The sequence below is a fragment of the Macaca nemestrina genome, chromosome 3 (genome assembly GCF_043159975.1).
Source record: "Macaca nemestrina isolate mMacNem1 chromosome 3, mMacNem.hap1, whole genome shotgun sequence".
Lineage (NCBI taxonomy): Eukaryota > Metazoa > Chordata > Mammalia > Primates > Cercopithecidae > Macaca > Macaca nemestrina.
The window spans coordinates 134,146,547-134,166,301 of record NC_092127.1 but is presented as its reverse complement, the minus strand read 5'-3'; the positions used below and the strand labels follow the sequence as shown (position 1 = coordinate 134,166,301).

Genomic DNA, 19,755 nt, shown 5'->3' with positions numbered 1-19,755 from the left:
CACTGATGCAATGAAGAGAGGCTACAAATAGAAAAACTTCCCACACTCATGGATCAGAAGCATTAATACCATTAAAATGACGATAATGTACAAAGCAGTCTGCAGATTCAATGCGATCTGTTTCAAAATACTGCCAGCTTCACAGAATTAGAAAAAAATCCTATTTAATAAAACTCATATAGAACCAAAAAGAAGCCTGAATAGCCAAAGTAATCCTGAGCAGCAAAAAGAACAAAGCTCGAGGCATCACATCACCTGACTTCAAGATGTATTACAATGCTATAGTAACCACATCAGTATAGTATTGCTATAAAAACAGACACATAGACCAACGGAACAGAGTAGATAATCCAGAAATAAAGATACACTTACAGCTAACTGATCCTCAAGATCAACAAACATTAACAAGAACTTACACTGGGTAAAGTATACCCTCTTTGATAAGTGGTGCTGGGAAAATCGGATACCCACATCCAGAAGAATACAACCGGACTCCCACCTCACCATATATAAACATCAACTCAACATTGATTAAAGACTTATACGTAAGACCCAAAACCGTAAAAATACGGGAAGAAAACCAAGGGAAATCTCTCCTGGACATGGTGTAGAACAATTAATTTATGATTAAGATCTGAAATTCACCGTCAACCAAACAAAAATAGACAAGTGGGATTTAAACCAAATAGCTGCTGCACAACAAAAGAAATAATCTACAGAATGAAGAGACAACCTATGGAATGGGAGAATATATTTGCAAATTATTCATCCAACAAGGGACTAAATTTAGAATACACAAGGTACTTAAACAACTCAAGAAAAGAAAAACAAATAGTTCCATTTAAAAGTGGGCAAAGGACACAAATAGACATTTCTCAAAAGAAGACAGGGTAACAGCCAACAGGTATATGAAAAAATGCTCAGCATCACTAATCATCAGAGAAATGTAAATCAAAACTACAATGAGATGTCATCTTACCCCAGTCAGAGTGGCTATTACTAAAAAGACCAAAAATAAGATGTTGACAAGGATGCAGAGAAAGAGGAAATTTTTTATATGGCTGGTAGAAATGTAAACTACCACAGTCACTATGGAAAATAGTACTGAGATTTCTCAAAAACCTCACCATTTGATCCAGCAAACACAGTACTGGAAATCTACCCAAAGGAAAGGAAATCACTATATCAAAGGGATAGGATACTTGCACTCTCTTGTTTAGCGCAGCACCATTCACAATAGCAAAGGTATGGGATCAACCTATGTGTCCATCAACAGATAAATGGATAAAGAAAATGTGACATACATATATAATGAAAAACTATGTAGCCATAAAAAGAATCAAATAATGTCATTTGCAGCAACATGAATAAAACTGAAGGTCATTGTGTTAAATGAAATAAGTCAGGCACAGAAAGGCATATAGTGCATGTTATCACTCATATGTGGGAGCTAAAAATTTGATCACATTGAAGTAGGGAGTGGAAAGATAGTTAACAGAATCTGGGAAGGGTGATGGGGGTGGGGCAGAGGATAAATTTGGTTATAGTTATAATGATACAGACAGAAGGAACAAATTCAATGTTTGATAAAAGGTTACAGTGACTATACTTAACAAAAATGTACTGAAAATGGGTGATAGATACCCTTAATACCCTTATAACCTTTGTTATATACATATAACAAAATCTCACACATACCCCATAAATTTGTGCAGATAAATAAAATAAAATAAAGCAAAAGTATCAAAGGCCCAGATCAAAGTTGTAATTTTAAGTTTAGAGAAAATTAGCACTCAGTTTTATTTACATTCTAATAAATACCAAAGACACTTTTAAAAAATGAAAACTAAAAGACGAATCTCCAAAATAAAACAAAAAAAAAGAGAATAATGGGAAAAAATTGCCAAAAAAGAATACCATCTATCCTCCAAAAATGAAGGAGAGACACTTTCCCAGACAAATAAATGCTGAGCAAGTTCACTCCCACCAGACCTGTATTACAAGAAAGGCTAAAGAGAATTCTTCAAGGTAAAAGAAAAGGATTCTAATAAGTAACTGAAAAACATTTGAAAGAATAAAACTCACTGGTAAAAGTAAGTGTATAGTTAAGTTCAGAAAATTAATATTGTAATTGTGGTGTGCAAATTACTTGTATATTTGGTATAAATATATACCATATATGCATTTGGTATAATATATACCATATATGCATTTGGTATAATATATACCATATATGCATTTGGTATAATATATACCATATATGCATTTGGTATAATATATACCATATATGCATTTGGTATAAATATATACCATATATGCATTTGGTATAAATATATACCATATATGCATTTGGTATAAATATATACCATATATATGTATTTAAAACTGTTTAAAATGATAATTGCTATAATAATTTGTTCAGGGATATATAACATTAAAAGTTATACATTGTGAAATCCAAAACATTAAAAAAGTGTATATGGTATATATTTTATATGGTATATATGTATACCATACATATATATACACATATATATAAATAAAGACAAAACTATTTAAAATGATAATTGCTATAATAATTTGTTCAGGGATATATAACATTAAAAGTTATACATTGTGAAATCCAATACATAAAAAAAGTGTTGGGGGGATGTAAAGTAAAAGTGCAAAGTCGTTTTATGCAATGAAAGGTAAGTTGTTATCATCTGAAAATAGCCTGTTATAATTGTAAGATGCTTTATGTAAGTCTCATGGTAACCACAAAGCAAAAATCTCTAGAAGACACATAAAAGATAAAAGGTAACAAATCAAAACACACTGGAGAAAATTATCTAATCACAAAGGAAAACAACAAAAGAGGAAGGGAAGAACAAAGAATCTACAAATTAACCAGAAAATAATTAACAAAATGGTAGTAGAAAGTCTGTACTTATAAAAATTACCTTGAATGTAAATGGGTTAAATTCTCCACTAAAAAGACACAGAATGGTTGAATGGATATTTTTTTAAAGATCCAACTATACACTGCCTAAAAGAGACTCATTCACCTCTGAGGACACACATAGTTTAAAACTGAAAAGATGCAACCAAAAGAAAACAAGGATGTCTGTATTTGCATCAGATAAAATAAATTGTAAGTAAAAACACAAGACAAAGAAGGTCACTATATAATGATAAAGGAATCAATTAACAACAAGACACAAAAATTTTCATTTCAGACATCATTAAGATGGCCGACTAGAGTTGCCTGGCGCTCATCCACTCCACGCAAAGGGACCAAAATAGCAAATAAATAATTACATTTACATTAGAGTGACAGAAATTATGTTGGGAGAGATCCAGAGATCCACACCCCCTGTGGAGTGTGAAAGCCCAGGATAGAGAAAGGAAACGGCATCCTTCTGCTTCTGTCACACTATCTTCTTGCTGGGATTGGCTCAGAATCAGGGAAGACTTATTATTATGACAAAAAGATAAACTGGAGGCCCCCAGAAATCCCCATAGCCACCAGAGATGCCAGAAGTCCTTGCTACAGGAGAGTCCCCAGTCCTTACAGGTCCAAAAACCAGATTAGGGAGTTTCTAGAAGTTTACACTGCTGCATTGCCCCAGAGTAGGTGCTCAGGTTGTATATACTCTACCCTGCAAGCAAGGTGCTATGGCATGACACCATCTTTAAACTGGACTGTTAGACAGCATCCCGTCCTGGGAGCCAGAAGCTGCTGCCTCTCTCCATCCTTGAGGCCTCACCCTCATTTCACCAAGTTTACACACGTGCCTCCAGCGCCACAATCCCAGGTGCACAAAGCATAGAACCAACAGTATGACTGAGAACCCACTGTTCAAACCCATGGGGCATCCTCACCCATGAGGAACAGGTGGACCTGCAAAGCAGGAAAGTCACTGAATAGCTAGCCAGTCTGCCATGCACCTTACCCAAGAGGCTACCTGGTGACACCGCTGGTCCCCAAACCCCAGATTGCTTGCCACACAGTCTGCTGGCCCACCATGCACAAATGTTCCCAGCTCCGAAACTGGCCCAGGCATTCTAAAGAGCCTAGCAAAACCACACTACCACCATTACAAATGCCCATGAAGTAGGCCACTGAGGCAATCACAGATTGCTGACAAAAATTAAGCGGAAGAAAATGTATAGCAACCATGCTACTGAGCCTACCCAGAACCAAAGCCAATATACTATACCAAAAGACAACCCTAAGACCCATCTACAGAAAAAAAAAAAAAAAAATCCCTCTCTACGAAAGATACTCCATGAGTTTTTAAAAAATTAATATTTCACTAGATGTGTAGATATCAACATAGAGACACAAGAAATACAAAAAGGCTGGTTTGACTTCCACTCTTCCTATTTGAATAGCCTTTATTTCTTTCTCTTGCCTGATTGCCGTGGCCAGAACTTCCAATACTATGTTGAATAAGAATGGTGAGAGATGACATCCTTGTCTTGTACTGGTTTTCAAGGAGGATGCTTACAGACTTTGCCCATTCAGTATAATATTGGCTGTGGGTTTGTCATACATGGCTCTCCTTATTTTGAAGTATCTTCCTTTAATAACTAGTTTGAGAATTTTTAACATAAACGAATGCTGAATTTTATCAAAAGTCTTTTCTGCATCTATTGAGATAATCACATGGTTTTTTCCTTAGTTCTGGTTATGTGATGAATCACATTTCTTGATTAGTGTATGTTGAACCAACCTTGCATCCCAGAGATGAAGCCTACTTGATTGTGGTGGATAAGCTTGACGTGCTGCTGGATTTGGTTTGCCAGCATTTTGTTGAGGATTTTTGCATCAAGGTTCATCAAGCATACTGGCTAAACTTCTCATTTTTTGTTGTATCTCTGCCAGGTTTTGGTGTCAGAATGATGCTGGATTCATACAGTGAATCAGGGAGAAGTCCGTCCTTTTAATTTATGGAATAGTTTCAGTAGAAATGATACCAGCTTTTCTTTGTACATCTGGTAGAAGTCAGCTGTGAATCCATCTGGTTCTGGTCTTTTTTGGGTTTTTGGACTATTTACTACTGCCTCAATTCCAGAACTCATTATTGGTCTGTTCAGGGATTCAACTTCTTCCTGATTCAGTCCTGGGAAGGTGGATGTGTCCAGGAATTTATCCATTTGTTCTACATTTCCTAGAGTATGTGCATAGAGGTGTTTATATTATAAACACCATTATAATATTCTCTAATGGTTGCTTGTATTTCTGTGGGGTCAGTGGGGATATCCCCCTTTATCATTTCTGCTTGTGTTTATTTGAGTCTTCTCTCTTATCTTCTTTATTAGTCTAGCTAGTGGCCTATCTCTTTTACTAATTTTTTCAAAAAACCAGCTCCTGGATTCATTGATCTTTTGAAGGGTTTTTCATGTCTCTATCTCATTCAGTTCAGCTCTGATCTTGGTTATTTCTTGTCTTCTGCTAGCTTTTGGGTTTATTTGCTCTTGATTTTCCAGTTCTTTTAGCTGTGATGTTAGTTTGTTAACTTGAGATCTGTCTAGCTTTTTGATGTGGGCTTTTAGTGCTATAAAGTTCCCTCTTAACACTGTTTTAGCTACATCCTAGTGATTCTGGTACATTGTCTCTTTGTTCTGATTAGTTTCAAAGAACTTCCTGATTTGTGCCTTAATTTCATTATTTACCCAAAAGTCATTCAGGAGCAGGTTGTTCAATTTCCACGAAGTTTTATGGTTATTGAGTGAATGTCTTAATCCTGAGTTCTAATTTGATTATGCTGTGGTCCCAGAGACTGTTTGTTATGATTTCAGTTCTTTTGCATCTGCTGAGGAGTGTTAACTGCCGATTATGTGATCAATTTTAAACTGCTATGTGGTGATGAGAAGAAAGTATATTCTGTTGTTTTCAGGCAGAGTTCTGTAGATATCTATCAAGTCTACCCGATGCAGAGCTGAGTTCAGGTCTTGAATACCTTTGTTACTTTTCTATCTTGATGATATGTCTAATATTGTCAGTGGGGTATTAAAATCTTGCACCATTATTGTGTGGGAGTCTAAGTTGCTTTGAAGGTCTCTAAGAACTTGCTTTATAGATCTTGGTGCTTTCTTATTGGATGCATTTCTATTTAGGACAATTAGCTCTTCTTGTTGAATTGAACCCTTTATCATTATGTAATACCCTTTGTCTTTTTCCATCTTTGCTGGTTTGAAGTCTGTTTTGTCAGAAACTAGGATTGCAACCCATGCTTTTTTTTTCTGTTTTCCATTTGTTCGGTAAATTTTCCTCCATCCTTTTATTTTAAGCCTACGTGTGTCTTTGCACGTGAGATTGGTCTCTTGAAGACAGAATACAAATGAGTCTTGGTTCGTTATGCAGCTTTCCACTCTGTGTCTTTTAATTGGGGCATTTAGCCCATTTACATGTAAGGTTAGAATTGTTATGTATGGATTTGATCCTGTCATCCTGATATTAGCTGGTTATTTTGCAGACTTGTTTATTTGCTCTTGATTTTCTCAGTGACACCTTATGGTGTCACTGGTCTGTGTACTTCAGTGTGTTTTTGTAGTGGCTGGTAATGGTTTTTCCTTTCCATATTTAGTGCTTCCTTCAAGAGCTCTTGTAAAGCAGGTATGGTCATAATGAATTTCCTTGTTTTTGCTTGTCTGAAAATAATTTGATTTCTCCTTTGCTTATGAAGCTTAGGTTGCCAAGATATGAAATCCTAGGTTCAATTTTATTTTCATTAAGAATGTTAAATATTGGCCCCCAATCTCTTCTGGCTTATAGGATTTCCACCGAGAGCCCCACTGTTGGTCTCATGGGATTCCCTTTGTAGGTGATCTAGCCTTTCTCTCTAGCTACCCTAAACATTTTTTCTTTCATTTCAGTCTTGGAGAATCTGATGATTACGTCTCTTGAGGATGATCTTCTTGTGAAGTATCCTGCCAAGGTTCTCTGTGTTTCCAAAATTTGAATATTGGCCTGTCTAGCTAGGTTGGGAAAGTTCTCCTGGATGATATCCTGAAATGCGTTTTCCAAACTGGGAGTCAAACTACCTAGTTTGCAGATTACATCAAACTATATCTAGAAAACCCCATCAACTCAGCAACAAAGGTTCTTGGGCTGCTAAGCAACTTCAGCAAAGTCTCAGGATACTAAATCAATGTGCAAAACTCACTAGCATTACTTTAAACCAACAACAGGCAAGTCAAAACTCAAATCACAAATGAACTCCCATTCACAACTGGCACAAAAAGAATAAAATACCTAAGAATACAGTTAATGACGGAAGTGAAGGACCTCTTCAACGAGAACTACAAACCACCACTCAAGGTTATCAGAGATGACACAAACAAATGGAAAAGCATTCCATGCTCATGAATAGGAAGAATCAATATGTTAAAATGTTAAAATGGCCATACTGCCCAAAGCAATTTGAAGAGCCAATGCTATTCCAAGTAAAATGCTATTCATATTATTCACAGAATAAGAAAAAACTATTTTAATTCATATGAAACCAAAAAAGAGCACAAATAGCCAAGGCAATCCTAAGCAAAAGGAACAATACTGGAGGCATCATGCTACCTGACTTCAAACTACAGGGCTACAGAAACCAAACAGCATGGTACTGGTACAAACACAGACATATAAACCAAAGAAACCGAATAGAAAATCAAGAAATAAGACCACACACCTACAACCATTTGATCTTTGACAAACCTGACAGAAACAAACAATGGGGAAAGAATTCCCTATTTAATAAATAGTGCCAAGAGAACTGGGTAGCTGTTTGTAGAAAATTGAAACTTGACCTCTTCCTTACACCATATACAAAAATTAACTCAAGATGGATTAAATACTTAATTGTAAAACCCAAAACCATAAAAACCCTAGAAGAAAATCTAGGCAATACCATTCAGGACATAGGCATGGGAAAAGATTTCATGATGAAGACGCCAAAAGCAATTGCAACAAAAGCAAAAATTAACAAACAGAATCTAATTAAACTAAAAAGTTTCCGCACAGCCAAAGAAACGGTCATCATTGTAAACAGCCAACCTACAGAGTGGAAGAAAATTTTTGCAAACTGCGTATCTGACAAAGGTCTAATATCCAGCATCTATAAGGTACTTAAACAAATTTACAAGAAAAAAACAAAAAATCCCATTAAAAAGTGGGCAAAGGACATGAAAAGACACTTACTTCTCAAAACAAGACATACATGTGGCCAGCACACATATGAAGAAAAAAACCCTCAACATCACTAATCATTACAGAAATGCAAATCAAAACTGCAATGAGATACTGTCTCACACCAGTAGAATGGCTATTATTAAAAAGTCAAAAAATAACAGATGCTGGCAAGGTTGTGGAGCAAAAGCCTTTGGGTATATATCCTTTGGGTATATATACCCAAAGGAATATAAATTGCTCAATTATAAAGACACATGCATACATATATTCATTGCAGCACTATTCACAATATCAAAGGCATGGAAACAACCTAAAAGCCCATCAGTGATAGACTGGATAAAGACAACGTGGTACATATACAACATGAAATACTATGCAACTACAAAAAGGGACATGGATGGAGCTAGGGGCAATTTATCCTTAGCAAACTAATGCAGGAACAGAAAACCAAATACCACATGTTCTCACTTATAAGTGTGAGTGAAATGATGAGAACATACACATACATTCAGAAAAACAACACAGTCTGGGGTCTGTTGGGAGGGGGAGGTGGGAAGAGGGAGAGAATCAGGAAGAAAAGCTAGTGGATGCTGGGCTTAATACTTGGGTGATGGAATGATCTGTGTGGCAAACCACCACAGCACAAATTTACCTATGTAACAAACCTGCACATCCTGCACATGTACCCTGAATTAAAATAAAGGTTGGATATTTTAAAAATACCAAAAAAGCAAAGATGAAAAAGAAAAATAATAATAACACCCCCCCCCATGAAACACAGTCTTCAGTGGGAGGTCCAAAAAAAGAATATTTATAAAATAGATCAAAATATATTCAAAATAATAATCTTAAAGAAACTCAGAGAAATACCATAAAATACAAACAATTCAGTGAATCTGGAAAAATAATTCATGATCTGAATGAAAAATTCAAAAAAGTGAAAGATATAATAAGAAAGAATCAAATGGAAATCTTGGAGATGAAGAATTCAGTGAAAGAAATAAAAAAGTACAAATGAGAGCATCAAGAACAGACTAGATCAAGAAGATGAAAGAGTTCCTGAACTTGAAGACATCTTTTGAATTAACCCAGTCAAGTCAGAGGAAAAAATAAATAAGAATTAAGTAAATAAATCTTTGCATTATATGTGTGAAAGTGAGAGAAGAGACAAATAAAATAACAGAAAACCTATTAAACAAAAATAATGACTGAAAACTTCAAGGTCTTGGGAGAAATATGAACATCCTGATCCAAGAAGCTCAAAAGTTCCCAACTGGACTGAGCCCTAAACGATGTTCTCCAAGGCATGTTAATACTCAAACTGTCAAAAGCTAAAGACACAAAAAAGAATTCTATAAGCTGCAAGAGAAAAGCATCAAGTCACATATAAGAGAATCTTTATTAGATGACAAGCAGAAATCTTGCCAGTCAGGAAAGAAGGGATAATATATTCAAAGCATGGAAACAAAAACCAACTGTTAGCCAATACCACATCCAGCAAAGCTATAATAAAGATCCTTCCAGACAAGCAAAAGCTGAGGGAATTCATTATTGCTAGATCAGCCTTATAAAAAGTGCTTAAGAGCTACAACTGTAAACAAAAGGGTCATATTTATGAATCATGAAAATACAAAACTCACCAGTAGAGGTAAATTCATAATCAAATGCAGAATTTTAATGGTGCTACATAAATCTTTCAATCTCTAGCATGAAAGGTTAAACTTAAAATGGTGAAAAACAAGAAAAGCCATAATTAGCGACTAAGAAACACACAGTAGATAAGAAAGTAAATAAAGGTAACAAACATATAAACTGTGGGAGGGAGCAAAAAAGTCTAAAGTATTTTAACGTGACCAAAGTTAAGTTGTTATCAGCTTAAAATAGAGTATTATAATTACAAGACTCATTATGTTAGCCCCATGGCAACCACAAAGACAGAAATTACAGCAGATAAACACATGAGAAAGGGAAAAGAAACAAAGCTTAACACCAAACCACAGAGGTAAACAACAAGAGAGGAAGAAAGGAACAAAGGATATTAAAATAATCAAAGTACAATTAACAAAATGATAGGAGTAAGTCCTTAGTTATCAATAAAAACCTTGAATGTAAATGACTTAAGTTCTCCATTGAAAAGATACAAAGGGAATGAATGGATGAAAAAAAAAAAAAAAAGACCAAACTATAGTTTGCCTACTAGAGTTCCCCTCACTATTAAGGACAAACAGACTGAAAATGAAAGGATGGAAAAAAATACTGCATGCAAATGGAAACCAAAAGTGAGTAGAGGTATCCATATAAAATATATTTTAAGTCAAAAACTGTAAAAAGTGGCATAGAAGATCATTATATAATAATAAAAGAATCGATTCAACAAGAAGATAAAACAATTATAAATCTATATGCACCTAATCACAGAGTACCCAAATATATAAAGCAAATATTATTATTAGATCTAAAGGGAGAAACAGAAGACAATACAATAATAGTAAATTTTAATACCCCATTTTCAACAACGGACAGATCATCTATACAGAAAATCAACAAGGAACATTGGACTTCAGTTGCACCATACATCAAATGGACCTAACAGACCTTTGCAGAATATTCCATCCAACTGCTACAGAATACACATTCTTCTCAATTGCATATGTAACATTCTCCAGGATAGATCATATGCTAGGCTACAAAACTAGTCTTAGAAAATTTAAGAAAACAGAGATCATATCAAGTATCTTTTCTGACCACAATGATATAAAATTATAAATTAACAATAAGGAAAACTTTGAAACCTTTACAAACACATGGAAGTTTATGCTCCTGAATATGTATGCTACTAAATAACCAATGCGTAAGTGAACAAATTAAAAATAAAATTAATAAATTTGGGAAAATGAGAATGGATATACATCATACCAAAACCCATGGGACACAACAAAAGCAGTTCTAAGAGTTAAATTTATAGCAATAAATGACTACATCAAAAGAAGATTTCTAATAAACAGCCTAAGGAAACATGTCAAGGAGCTAGAAAGACAAAAACAAACTAAACTCAAAACTGTCAGAAAGAAGGAAATAATAAAACTCAAAGAAGAAAGACTAAGACAAATAAAAAAAATCAACAAAACTAAAAATTGGGGTTTCTTTAAAGATAAACAAAATCAGCCAGGGTGCAGTGGCTCACACCAGTAATCCTAGCACTGTGGGAGGCCGAGGCAGGTGGATCACTTGAGGTCAAGAGTTCAAGATAAGTCTGTTCAACATGGCGAAACCCCGTCTCCACAAAAAATATAAAAATTAGTTGGGTGCGGTGGCACACGCCTGTAATACCAGTTACTCAGGAGGCTGAGGCACGAGAATCCCTTGAACCCAGGAGGCTGAGGTTACAGTGAGCTGAGATGGCACCACTGCTCTCTAGCCTGGGCAACAGAGCAAGACTCCATCTCAAAAATTAAATAAAATAGACTGGGCGTGGTGGCTCACGCCTGTAATCCCAGCACTTTGAGAGGCCAAGGCGGGGGCAACACGAGGTCAGGAGATCGAGACCATCTGGCTAATATGGTAAAACCCCATCATTACTAAAAATACAAAAAATTAGCCAGGTGTGGTGGCATGCCCCTGTAGTCCCAGCTACCTGGGAGACTGAGGCAGGAGAATCATTTGAACCTGGGAGGCAGAGGTTGCAGTGAGCTGAGATGGTGCCACTGCGCTCCAGCCTGGGTGACAGAGAGAGACTCCATCTCAAACACACACACAAAATAATTAATTAATTAATTAATTAAATTAAAAATATAAATAAATAAATAATGATAAGCAAAACCAACAACCCAATAGCTAGGCTAAAAAAAAAGAAGACTGAAATAAATAAAGTCAGTGATTAAAAAGAGACATTACACCTGATAACAAGGAAATAAAAAAAAAACTCTAAGAGATATTTATGAACAATTATACAACAACAAACTAAATAACCAAGAAGAAATGGGTAAATTCCTAGACACATACAACCTATGAAAGGAAGGAAAGAAGAAGTTAAATTGTCTCTGTTAGCAGACAATATGATCTTACATAAAGACTCCACCAAAAAATATTTTAGAAGTAATAAAAAAATTCAGTAAAGTTGCAGAATATAAAATCAACATACAATTCAGCAGTGTTTCTATAGACCAACAACAACCTATCTGAAAAAAAAAAATCACAATCCCACTTACAATAGCTACAAAAGAATAAAATACTTAAGAATAAATTTAACCAGGGAGGTGAATGTGCTATGCTTTGAAAATTATAAAGAATTGATGAAAGATATTGAAGAAGACAGGAGTAAATGGAAAGATATCCTGTATTCATGAATTTGAAGAATTGTTATTATTAAAAAGTCCATACTACCAAAGCAATCTACTGATTCAAAGCAAACCCTATCCAAATTCCAATGATATGTTTTACAGAAATAGAAAAAGTAATCCTAAAATTTGTATCAAATCACAAAAGACCCCAAATAGCCAAACCAATCTTGAGCAAAAAGAAGAAAGCTGGAAGTATCACAGTACCTTATTTTAAAATCTACTACAAAACTCCAGCAATCAAAACAGCATGGTAGTGGTAGAAAAACAGACATGTAGACCAATGGGATAGAATAGAGTCTAGGAATAAATCCATGCATTTGTGGCCAACTGATTTTCAACAAAGATGCCAAGAACACACAATGGGGTAACAGCTCTCTCTTCAATAAATGTTGCTAGGAGAACTAGATATCCAAATGCAGAAGAATGAAATTAGACCTTCATCTCATACCATATACAACAATCAGTTCAAAATGGATTAAGGCCAGGCAGGATGACTCACACCTGTAACCCCTGCACTTTGGGAGGCCAAGGTGAGTGGATCACAAGGTCAGGAGTTCAAGACCAGCCTGGCCAAGATGGTGAAACCCCATCTCTACTAAAAATACAAAAAAAGAAAATAGCCAGGGATTAAAGACTTAAATATAAGACCTGAAACTGTAAAACTATTAAAAGAAAACTTAAAGGAAAAGCTCCATGACATTAGTCTGGGCAAAGATTATTGTTAACATCAAATAACCTAACATTACACTTCAACATAAGGTTATTTTTTGACAACAAAAGCAAACAGAGACAAACAGGATTGCATCAAACTAAAACTGAACAGCGAAGAAAATAATCAACAGAGTGAAGAGAGAATCTGCGGAATGGGAGAATATATTTGCAAACCATACATCCAATAAGGGGTTAATAACCAAAATATATAAGGAACTCAAACAACTCCATAATAAGAAAACAAAAAACTCACCTAATAAATAGACAGAGGACCTGAATAGATGTTTTTACAAAAGACGACACATAAATGGCCAAAAAAATATGAAAAAATGCTCAACATCATTAAGTATCAAGGAACTACAAATTAAATCCACAATGAGATATGACCTCACACCTGTTGGGATGGTTATTATCAAAAAGACAAAAGGTAAGTGTTGGTGATTTTGTGGAGAAAAGGTAACCCTTGTACACTGTTGGTGGGAATGAAAATTAGAACAGTCATTGCAGAAAACATTATGGAACTTTCCCCCAAAAATAAAAACCAGAACTACTGTAGGATCCAGCAACCCTACTTCTGTGTATATATCCAAAAGAAATGAAATTATGATCTCAAAGAGATATAAATACTCTCATGTACTTTGTAGCATTATTCACAATAGCCAAGATATGGAATCAACCTAAGTGTTCATCAACAGATGAATAAAGAAAATGTGGCACACATAAACAATGGAATACTATCCAGCCTTAAAACAAAGGAAATTCTGTCATTAGCAATAATTTGGATAAACCTGGAGGACCTTATGTGAAGGGAAATTAGCCAAGAACAGAATGACAAACAAATGTGATCTCACTGACATGTGAAACCTAAAATATCAAACTCATATAAGTAGATAGTAGAATGGTGCCTACTGGAGGCAGGGAATGGGAGAATATTGGTCAAAGGGTACAAAGTATCAGACAAGAGGAATAAGTCTTTGAGATCCACTGCACAGCATAATGACTATAGCTAATAATAATGTGTTGTATATTTTAAACTTGCTAAAAGAGTAGGTTTAAAATGTTCTCATCACAAAAGTGATAAGTATGTGAGATTATGGATATGTTAATTAGCTTGCTTTAATCATTCCACAACATATACATATGTCACATTGTACTCCAGAAATATATAGTTTACATTATTGTTGATCAATTAAGATTTTAAAACTTAGGAAAAGGATCTCCATTCATCTCAAGGTGGAAACCAGTTTATTTTGCCAATTGTGACTTATAAGTGCTTCACAAATTTTTCACTTTTCCACTCACTATACTTAAATTATATCAGACTTTGGCAGGTGGTGATGATTTACAAAGTATAAGCCAAAAATATAAACAAACAAAACCCAAGATGCCAATAAATTAGTAATTAAGAAGGAAAAACCTCAAGAGAAAAAAAAATTATTCTCAAAGACTTTTACCCAGGAATCTGTTCTACACAAAACTCATACAATTGAAGAGGTGTATCAAGAAAGCACATTTCCCAGTGTCTTTAAGAACAGGCAGTTAATCTGAATGTGTGAAATAGCCAATTCTTAAACAATAAAGAGTTGGGAAAATAGTAACTATTTGCAAAGCACAGATTCTACCAAAAGCCTTAAGTAAGAGAGAGCGGCAGAGAGAGAGAGAGAGCACAGGTATGTACACACACTGTGGGCTAAACAAAGAATGGCTATGCGTTGAATTCTTTCTGCCTGTGGATCACCAGCTTGTAATGCCCATGTTAAGCAGACTATGTTGAATGCTTCTTCCTACATTTCACTTTGTGGAAATTTTTCATTCCTTGGGTTATCTACTTCTAGACATTTCATTATCAACCCTTCCATTTACTTTCAATTTTGTAAGAAGAATCAGAGAGTCAAAAATTTTCTAGGTGAAAGTAAATATATTTTCATTTCCTAGGAACTGGAAAAAAGAATTTCATCAAGTGCATCTCATATTTTAAAATGCTTCTATTCCTTTTACACATAATGCAGGAAGAGTTATTTCATGAGATGTCAGCTGTATAGAGCAAGTCACTGATATAAATCAGGTGTAATCAAGATTGCCTAAGAAACACTGACGTCCTAAACACTGAGAACTGAACTGTAAAGCAAAGGATTATCTTAGTTTGATTCTGCAAGCAAAAAACCAAAATGCCATTAACTAAATGTTAGTCTTTTCTTGTAGTATTTCCATGAACCCACAGTTTTGACTAAGCTCACTCAGGCATTTTAATGGGAGACAGGATGTTTGCATAACCCAGTTTAATTATCTGTTTCTCTGTACTATGGCATTCATCATTACAGAAAGGAAAGTTTGGCTCATATGACAGTCATATCTTATACCAATACTTGTGTAACAACACAATTTAAGTTTACTCTCACAACCCATAATTCAAGTACTAAAATACTCAAACGTACAGCTGCTGAAGAAATTCTACAACATGGAAATTCCTGATAAACATGAAGAGTTTTTGATTATGTACTTAAACACTATGAATGTAAAAGGTATTTTCTTCACTCATGCATTTTTAGATATAATTCATCTCATTTTTTTTCCTTTCATCACATTCAGAATTATGAGAGATATATGACAGAATTATGTGAGCAAGTCCTTGGAAGGTTTTCTAAAGCTTGACTAGACTTATGTTAATAAGTATGCACATGAACAAAAATTGAAGTGTAATTTTTAAAATGCACAAAATTATATCGGACACGTTGAATTATAGGTGCCTTTTTAACCTTGCAAAGTTGTATTATTGTTGATACAGTGTAAATCCAATGAAAATGATTTAAAGCTCAGGTACTTACTGTGGTTGGAAAATAAGGACTAGTTTTGAATTTTTTCAGAGCCATGGAAGAGGTGTAGGTTCCCAAGAAGAGGATAAAAGACATGAGTGTAATATCAGGAACAAAATTACAGTTGTTCCCCACGAGGTTTCCTCCATGTTTCAAACACTCCTTCTTCGACAAAAATGCCCAGTCAAAGGTAGTATTATGGTACTGAAGAAGAAAAACATTAAAATTTTTCTAGAGAACAATGACATATAAAAAGCAGCCTTTGATACTTGATGAGCTATATAGGAATTATACTAAAAGTTTCTAGAAAACAGTCTGAAAATAGGCACTGGAGGGTGAAACTTGATGAGTTGCTCATGGAATAACAGATAAGATGGGCCAAGAGGGTGGCAATTATTGAAAATACAATGAGAATAATGCAATTTGTTACCTAGTTTGGGCAACAGCCTTAAAATTGCCCACTTGTTCAACAGAAACCACAAAGTACTTCTTTCCTGCATGCCTTCCTGAGAGTAAACTGAGACACATTAATATTCTAAGTCTCAAAATGTAAGACTCTCTAAAACACTTTTCTTTTTCAAAAAGTACTTACCTTTGTAAGGCACAGCTTCTTATGTGTCTACCTGATGGCCCTATGGTTAACGCTCTAAAAGTTTTAATACGTTAACTACTCACTGAGCACTTTCACAACTACTCCGTTTCTTTTCTAAATAACTAGGGACTGGTGATTTAAGCAATTAAACTACAAAAATGTGGATGGTCCCTGCTTTTTCAATTGCATATTCTAATAAAGTATAGATTTTTTTTCTTCTTGACTCTAGGTCAGCATTATGAGCACCTGTTCTTGGTATGTGCTGTGATGCCTTTAAGGCTATGTAGTTGTGTATGGAATATTCATCTCCGTGTTACATGGCCTCAAACATATGGTCAGTTTTCATGAATGGCTGTTGCAGAGTCAGTGCTGTGCTTCCCTCTAGCAACTCACTTCTGTTTCTATTTTTGTTTCTAATACATAGGAGAATCCTTTGGCTAGTATAGTAGATAGGGCCAGCACACCCATCCCCCAGCTGCGCTCAGTACTAGCTGCTCTTAATTCATAGCTGTCTTCTCTAGAGAACTGCCATTAGCCATTTCAGAGCCACCTCACCTGCAGTGTAGTGCCTTCTCATAGTCGATTACTGACCAATACTAACCAGGGTTTAAAACTAGACTCTCTTTGTCTCCAGGTGAGAGCAACCCTATGCACAATTTATGCTCCAGAGCTCCCATGAGATCAGGCTGAAGCGAAACTCAGCTGAAACCACATTCTTGTTTAACTCCTTCCCTGTCTTATATTGTTCCTCTCAATCTGTTTTTATCAAGACCACTGTCTCAACAAAGTCACATGTACCCAAAATCCCTATATCTGAATCTGCTTCTATAACAGCCGACTTACTTGAATTATTAGTCAACCAAAAGTTAATGGCCTCTAAGCCTAAGAAACTTTTTCTAAAATATCAGGGTTTGGAGGAAACTTGAATGATTTCATCAGATTTCTCATCCTTAGTATTCAATAGTCCTGAAAGATGAACATTCATTCTCTGCCTGAACATTTTATGTGATGAGCAGTCTCCTGGTTGCTCATCCCCTTGCTTAATAAAATTTCTGCACAGATCTCCCTTATACTGATATTTGAATCTTCTTAAATACCCTTTAACTAAGTTTCTTTTGCTATACAAAACACTTTCTTGCATACTGTGACAATCTGGCTCTTTCCTGAGGAGAGATTTTCAAAATCATACCTATCTAAATGGATGTCAATGTGGTTGAGTGGAAGGGACTGGGTGTCTCAGCTTAGAAACATTCTAAATACCCGTAACTTATTCCTCTTAGGTCCAGGGCTAATGGATATATCATATGCTATCAGAAGAGTTATTTGAAAACACCTTGCAAATAAACGTGTAAAGATAAATTTCTCCTGTCCTTTGCAGACAAGAGTTCTACTTCACACCAAACACATCATCAGTGTCTTTTACTATTCAATGAATTCTCATGATATGGGTAATATAGTCATAAAGGAAGAATCTCTGGCCAGAAAGAGTTAAATTTTTTATAGAGCTCAAAAGGTAAAGTGCTTACAGAAGTCAATAAAAAACAAAATATATATCTTTCCCTGAAATATTTTTCCTATAGAAGCTTCAACTTGTAAACAGCTGAACTGCATTCTTGCTTTTATCAAACTTTGCTTCTGAAAGGTGATTAATCATATCTTATTTTGCTTTCGAGATTTCTGCATATGGGTGTTTATAGCACCATATATTTAAAGTTTAGAAGTCATAATAGGTAACAAGTTTCTTTGTTTTAAAGTCAGCAAAAATTTAACATAATTTTACTTGAGCATTTTAATACCAGCAGAATTCTTTTCTATAACTAGAGTTGCCCACAGATAAGTTGCATTAAAGCAATCCTGCCAGGAAGTTCTATTATTTTCTTACAGAGATTCAGGTTGAGGTGAAGACTACACAGATGTACATGAAATGACAGACATATTTTCTTGCTTACAGCAACTTAAAATGCCAAATGATCAGTATTTTGTAAGCCTCAAATGATTCTTTGTATCATTATCCAGAAACCTGAGTCTCCAAATACCACCTTTCATTAAGGACTTCAGTATAAAAACGGTAGGTGGCATGCATATATCTCAGCATATCTGGCATTTCAGAATACAAAGTTTTCTACTCCCATAAAACTTAAACTCTAGCTAATAAACAATTCTATTTAGATATCACTGAAAATACATCTATATTATCGTATTATTTCAATGTTATTATTCCATACAAGCCGATGTCAGTGAAGGCTAATTTCATAAAACTTCAGGTAGGGTCCATTTCACAAACAAACTTACCTATGTCCACTGCTACCCCCGATGTTCAAGCCACTATTGTCTCCTCTGGTCTTAATGCAAGAGATCCTTAACTCATCTCACTGCTACTGCCTTCTAGCCCTTACAAGTGATTCCCACATCTCTATGGTTTTGATCTTTATTTCCTATGCAAAAATCTATACATACTGTTTAAATGGTTAAATCAGAACTTTAAGAACAAGACAGTTCTGGCATGGTGGCTCACATCTGTAATCCCAGCATTTAGGGGGCTCAAGGCAGGAGGATCACTTGAAACCAGGAATTTGAGACTAGCCTGGGCAACATAGCAAGACCTCATCTCCATTAATTTTTTTTTTTTTAAATTAGCCAGGCTCAGTGGTGCATGCCTGTGGTCCTAGCTACTCTGGAGACTGAAGCAGGAGGATCACTTGAGCCCAGGAGTTTGATGTTACAGTGAGCTATGATTGTGCTGCTATATGCCAGCCTGGGCAGCAGAGCAAGATCCTGTCTCTGAAGAAAACAAAGAACAAGACAAATGGGAACATAATCTCAGAAGTCCTTTCTGGCTGTTAGGATTCTTTTAGCACATTATCTGTTTTCCTTATGATGCTTGTAATGTTTTGTTACAATTATATTGTAGCTTCCTCACTAATCACTGTTGTAAGTTTGAACATATTCAGAGAAATATCTAATGGGTCTGAGACCTGAATCTAGGAGAGATGTCAAGTTTAGAGACATCTACTTAGGAGTCATCAGGAAAGAGCTGATCATTGTAGTAGTAAGACAATAAAACTACAAGGGAAAAATGTGCAGGAAAAAAAGAGAGTCAAACATCTAGGGTATCCACAATGGAAGTGA

General features: G+C 35.3%; 1 protein-coding gene across 7 annotated transcripts in view; it reads right to left on the bottom strand.

Moving 5' to 3' along the window:
* The window catches only part of LOC105477324 (solute carrier family 4 member 4), a 504,202-nt gene that overhangs the window by 62,441 nt on the left and 422,006 nt on the right, over positions 1-19,755 (bottom strand). For all 7 annotated transcript variants that reach the window (XM_011733788.3, XM_011733790.3, XM_011733791.3 and 4 more), the window contains one exon: positions 16,047-16,238. In XM_011733788.3, the coding sequence (XP_011732090.1) occupies positions 16,047-16,238 (192 nt within the window). The remainder of the gene's footprint in view (positions 1-16,046; positions 16,239-19,755) is intronic.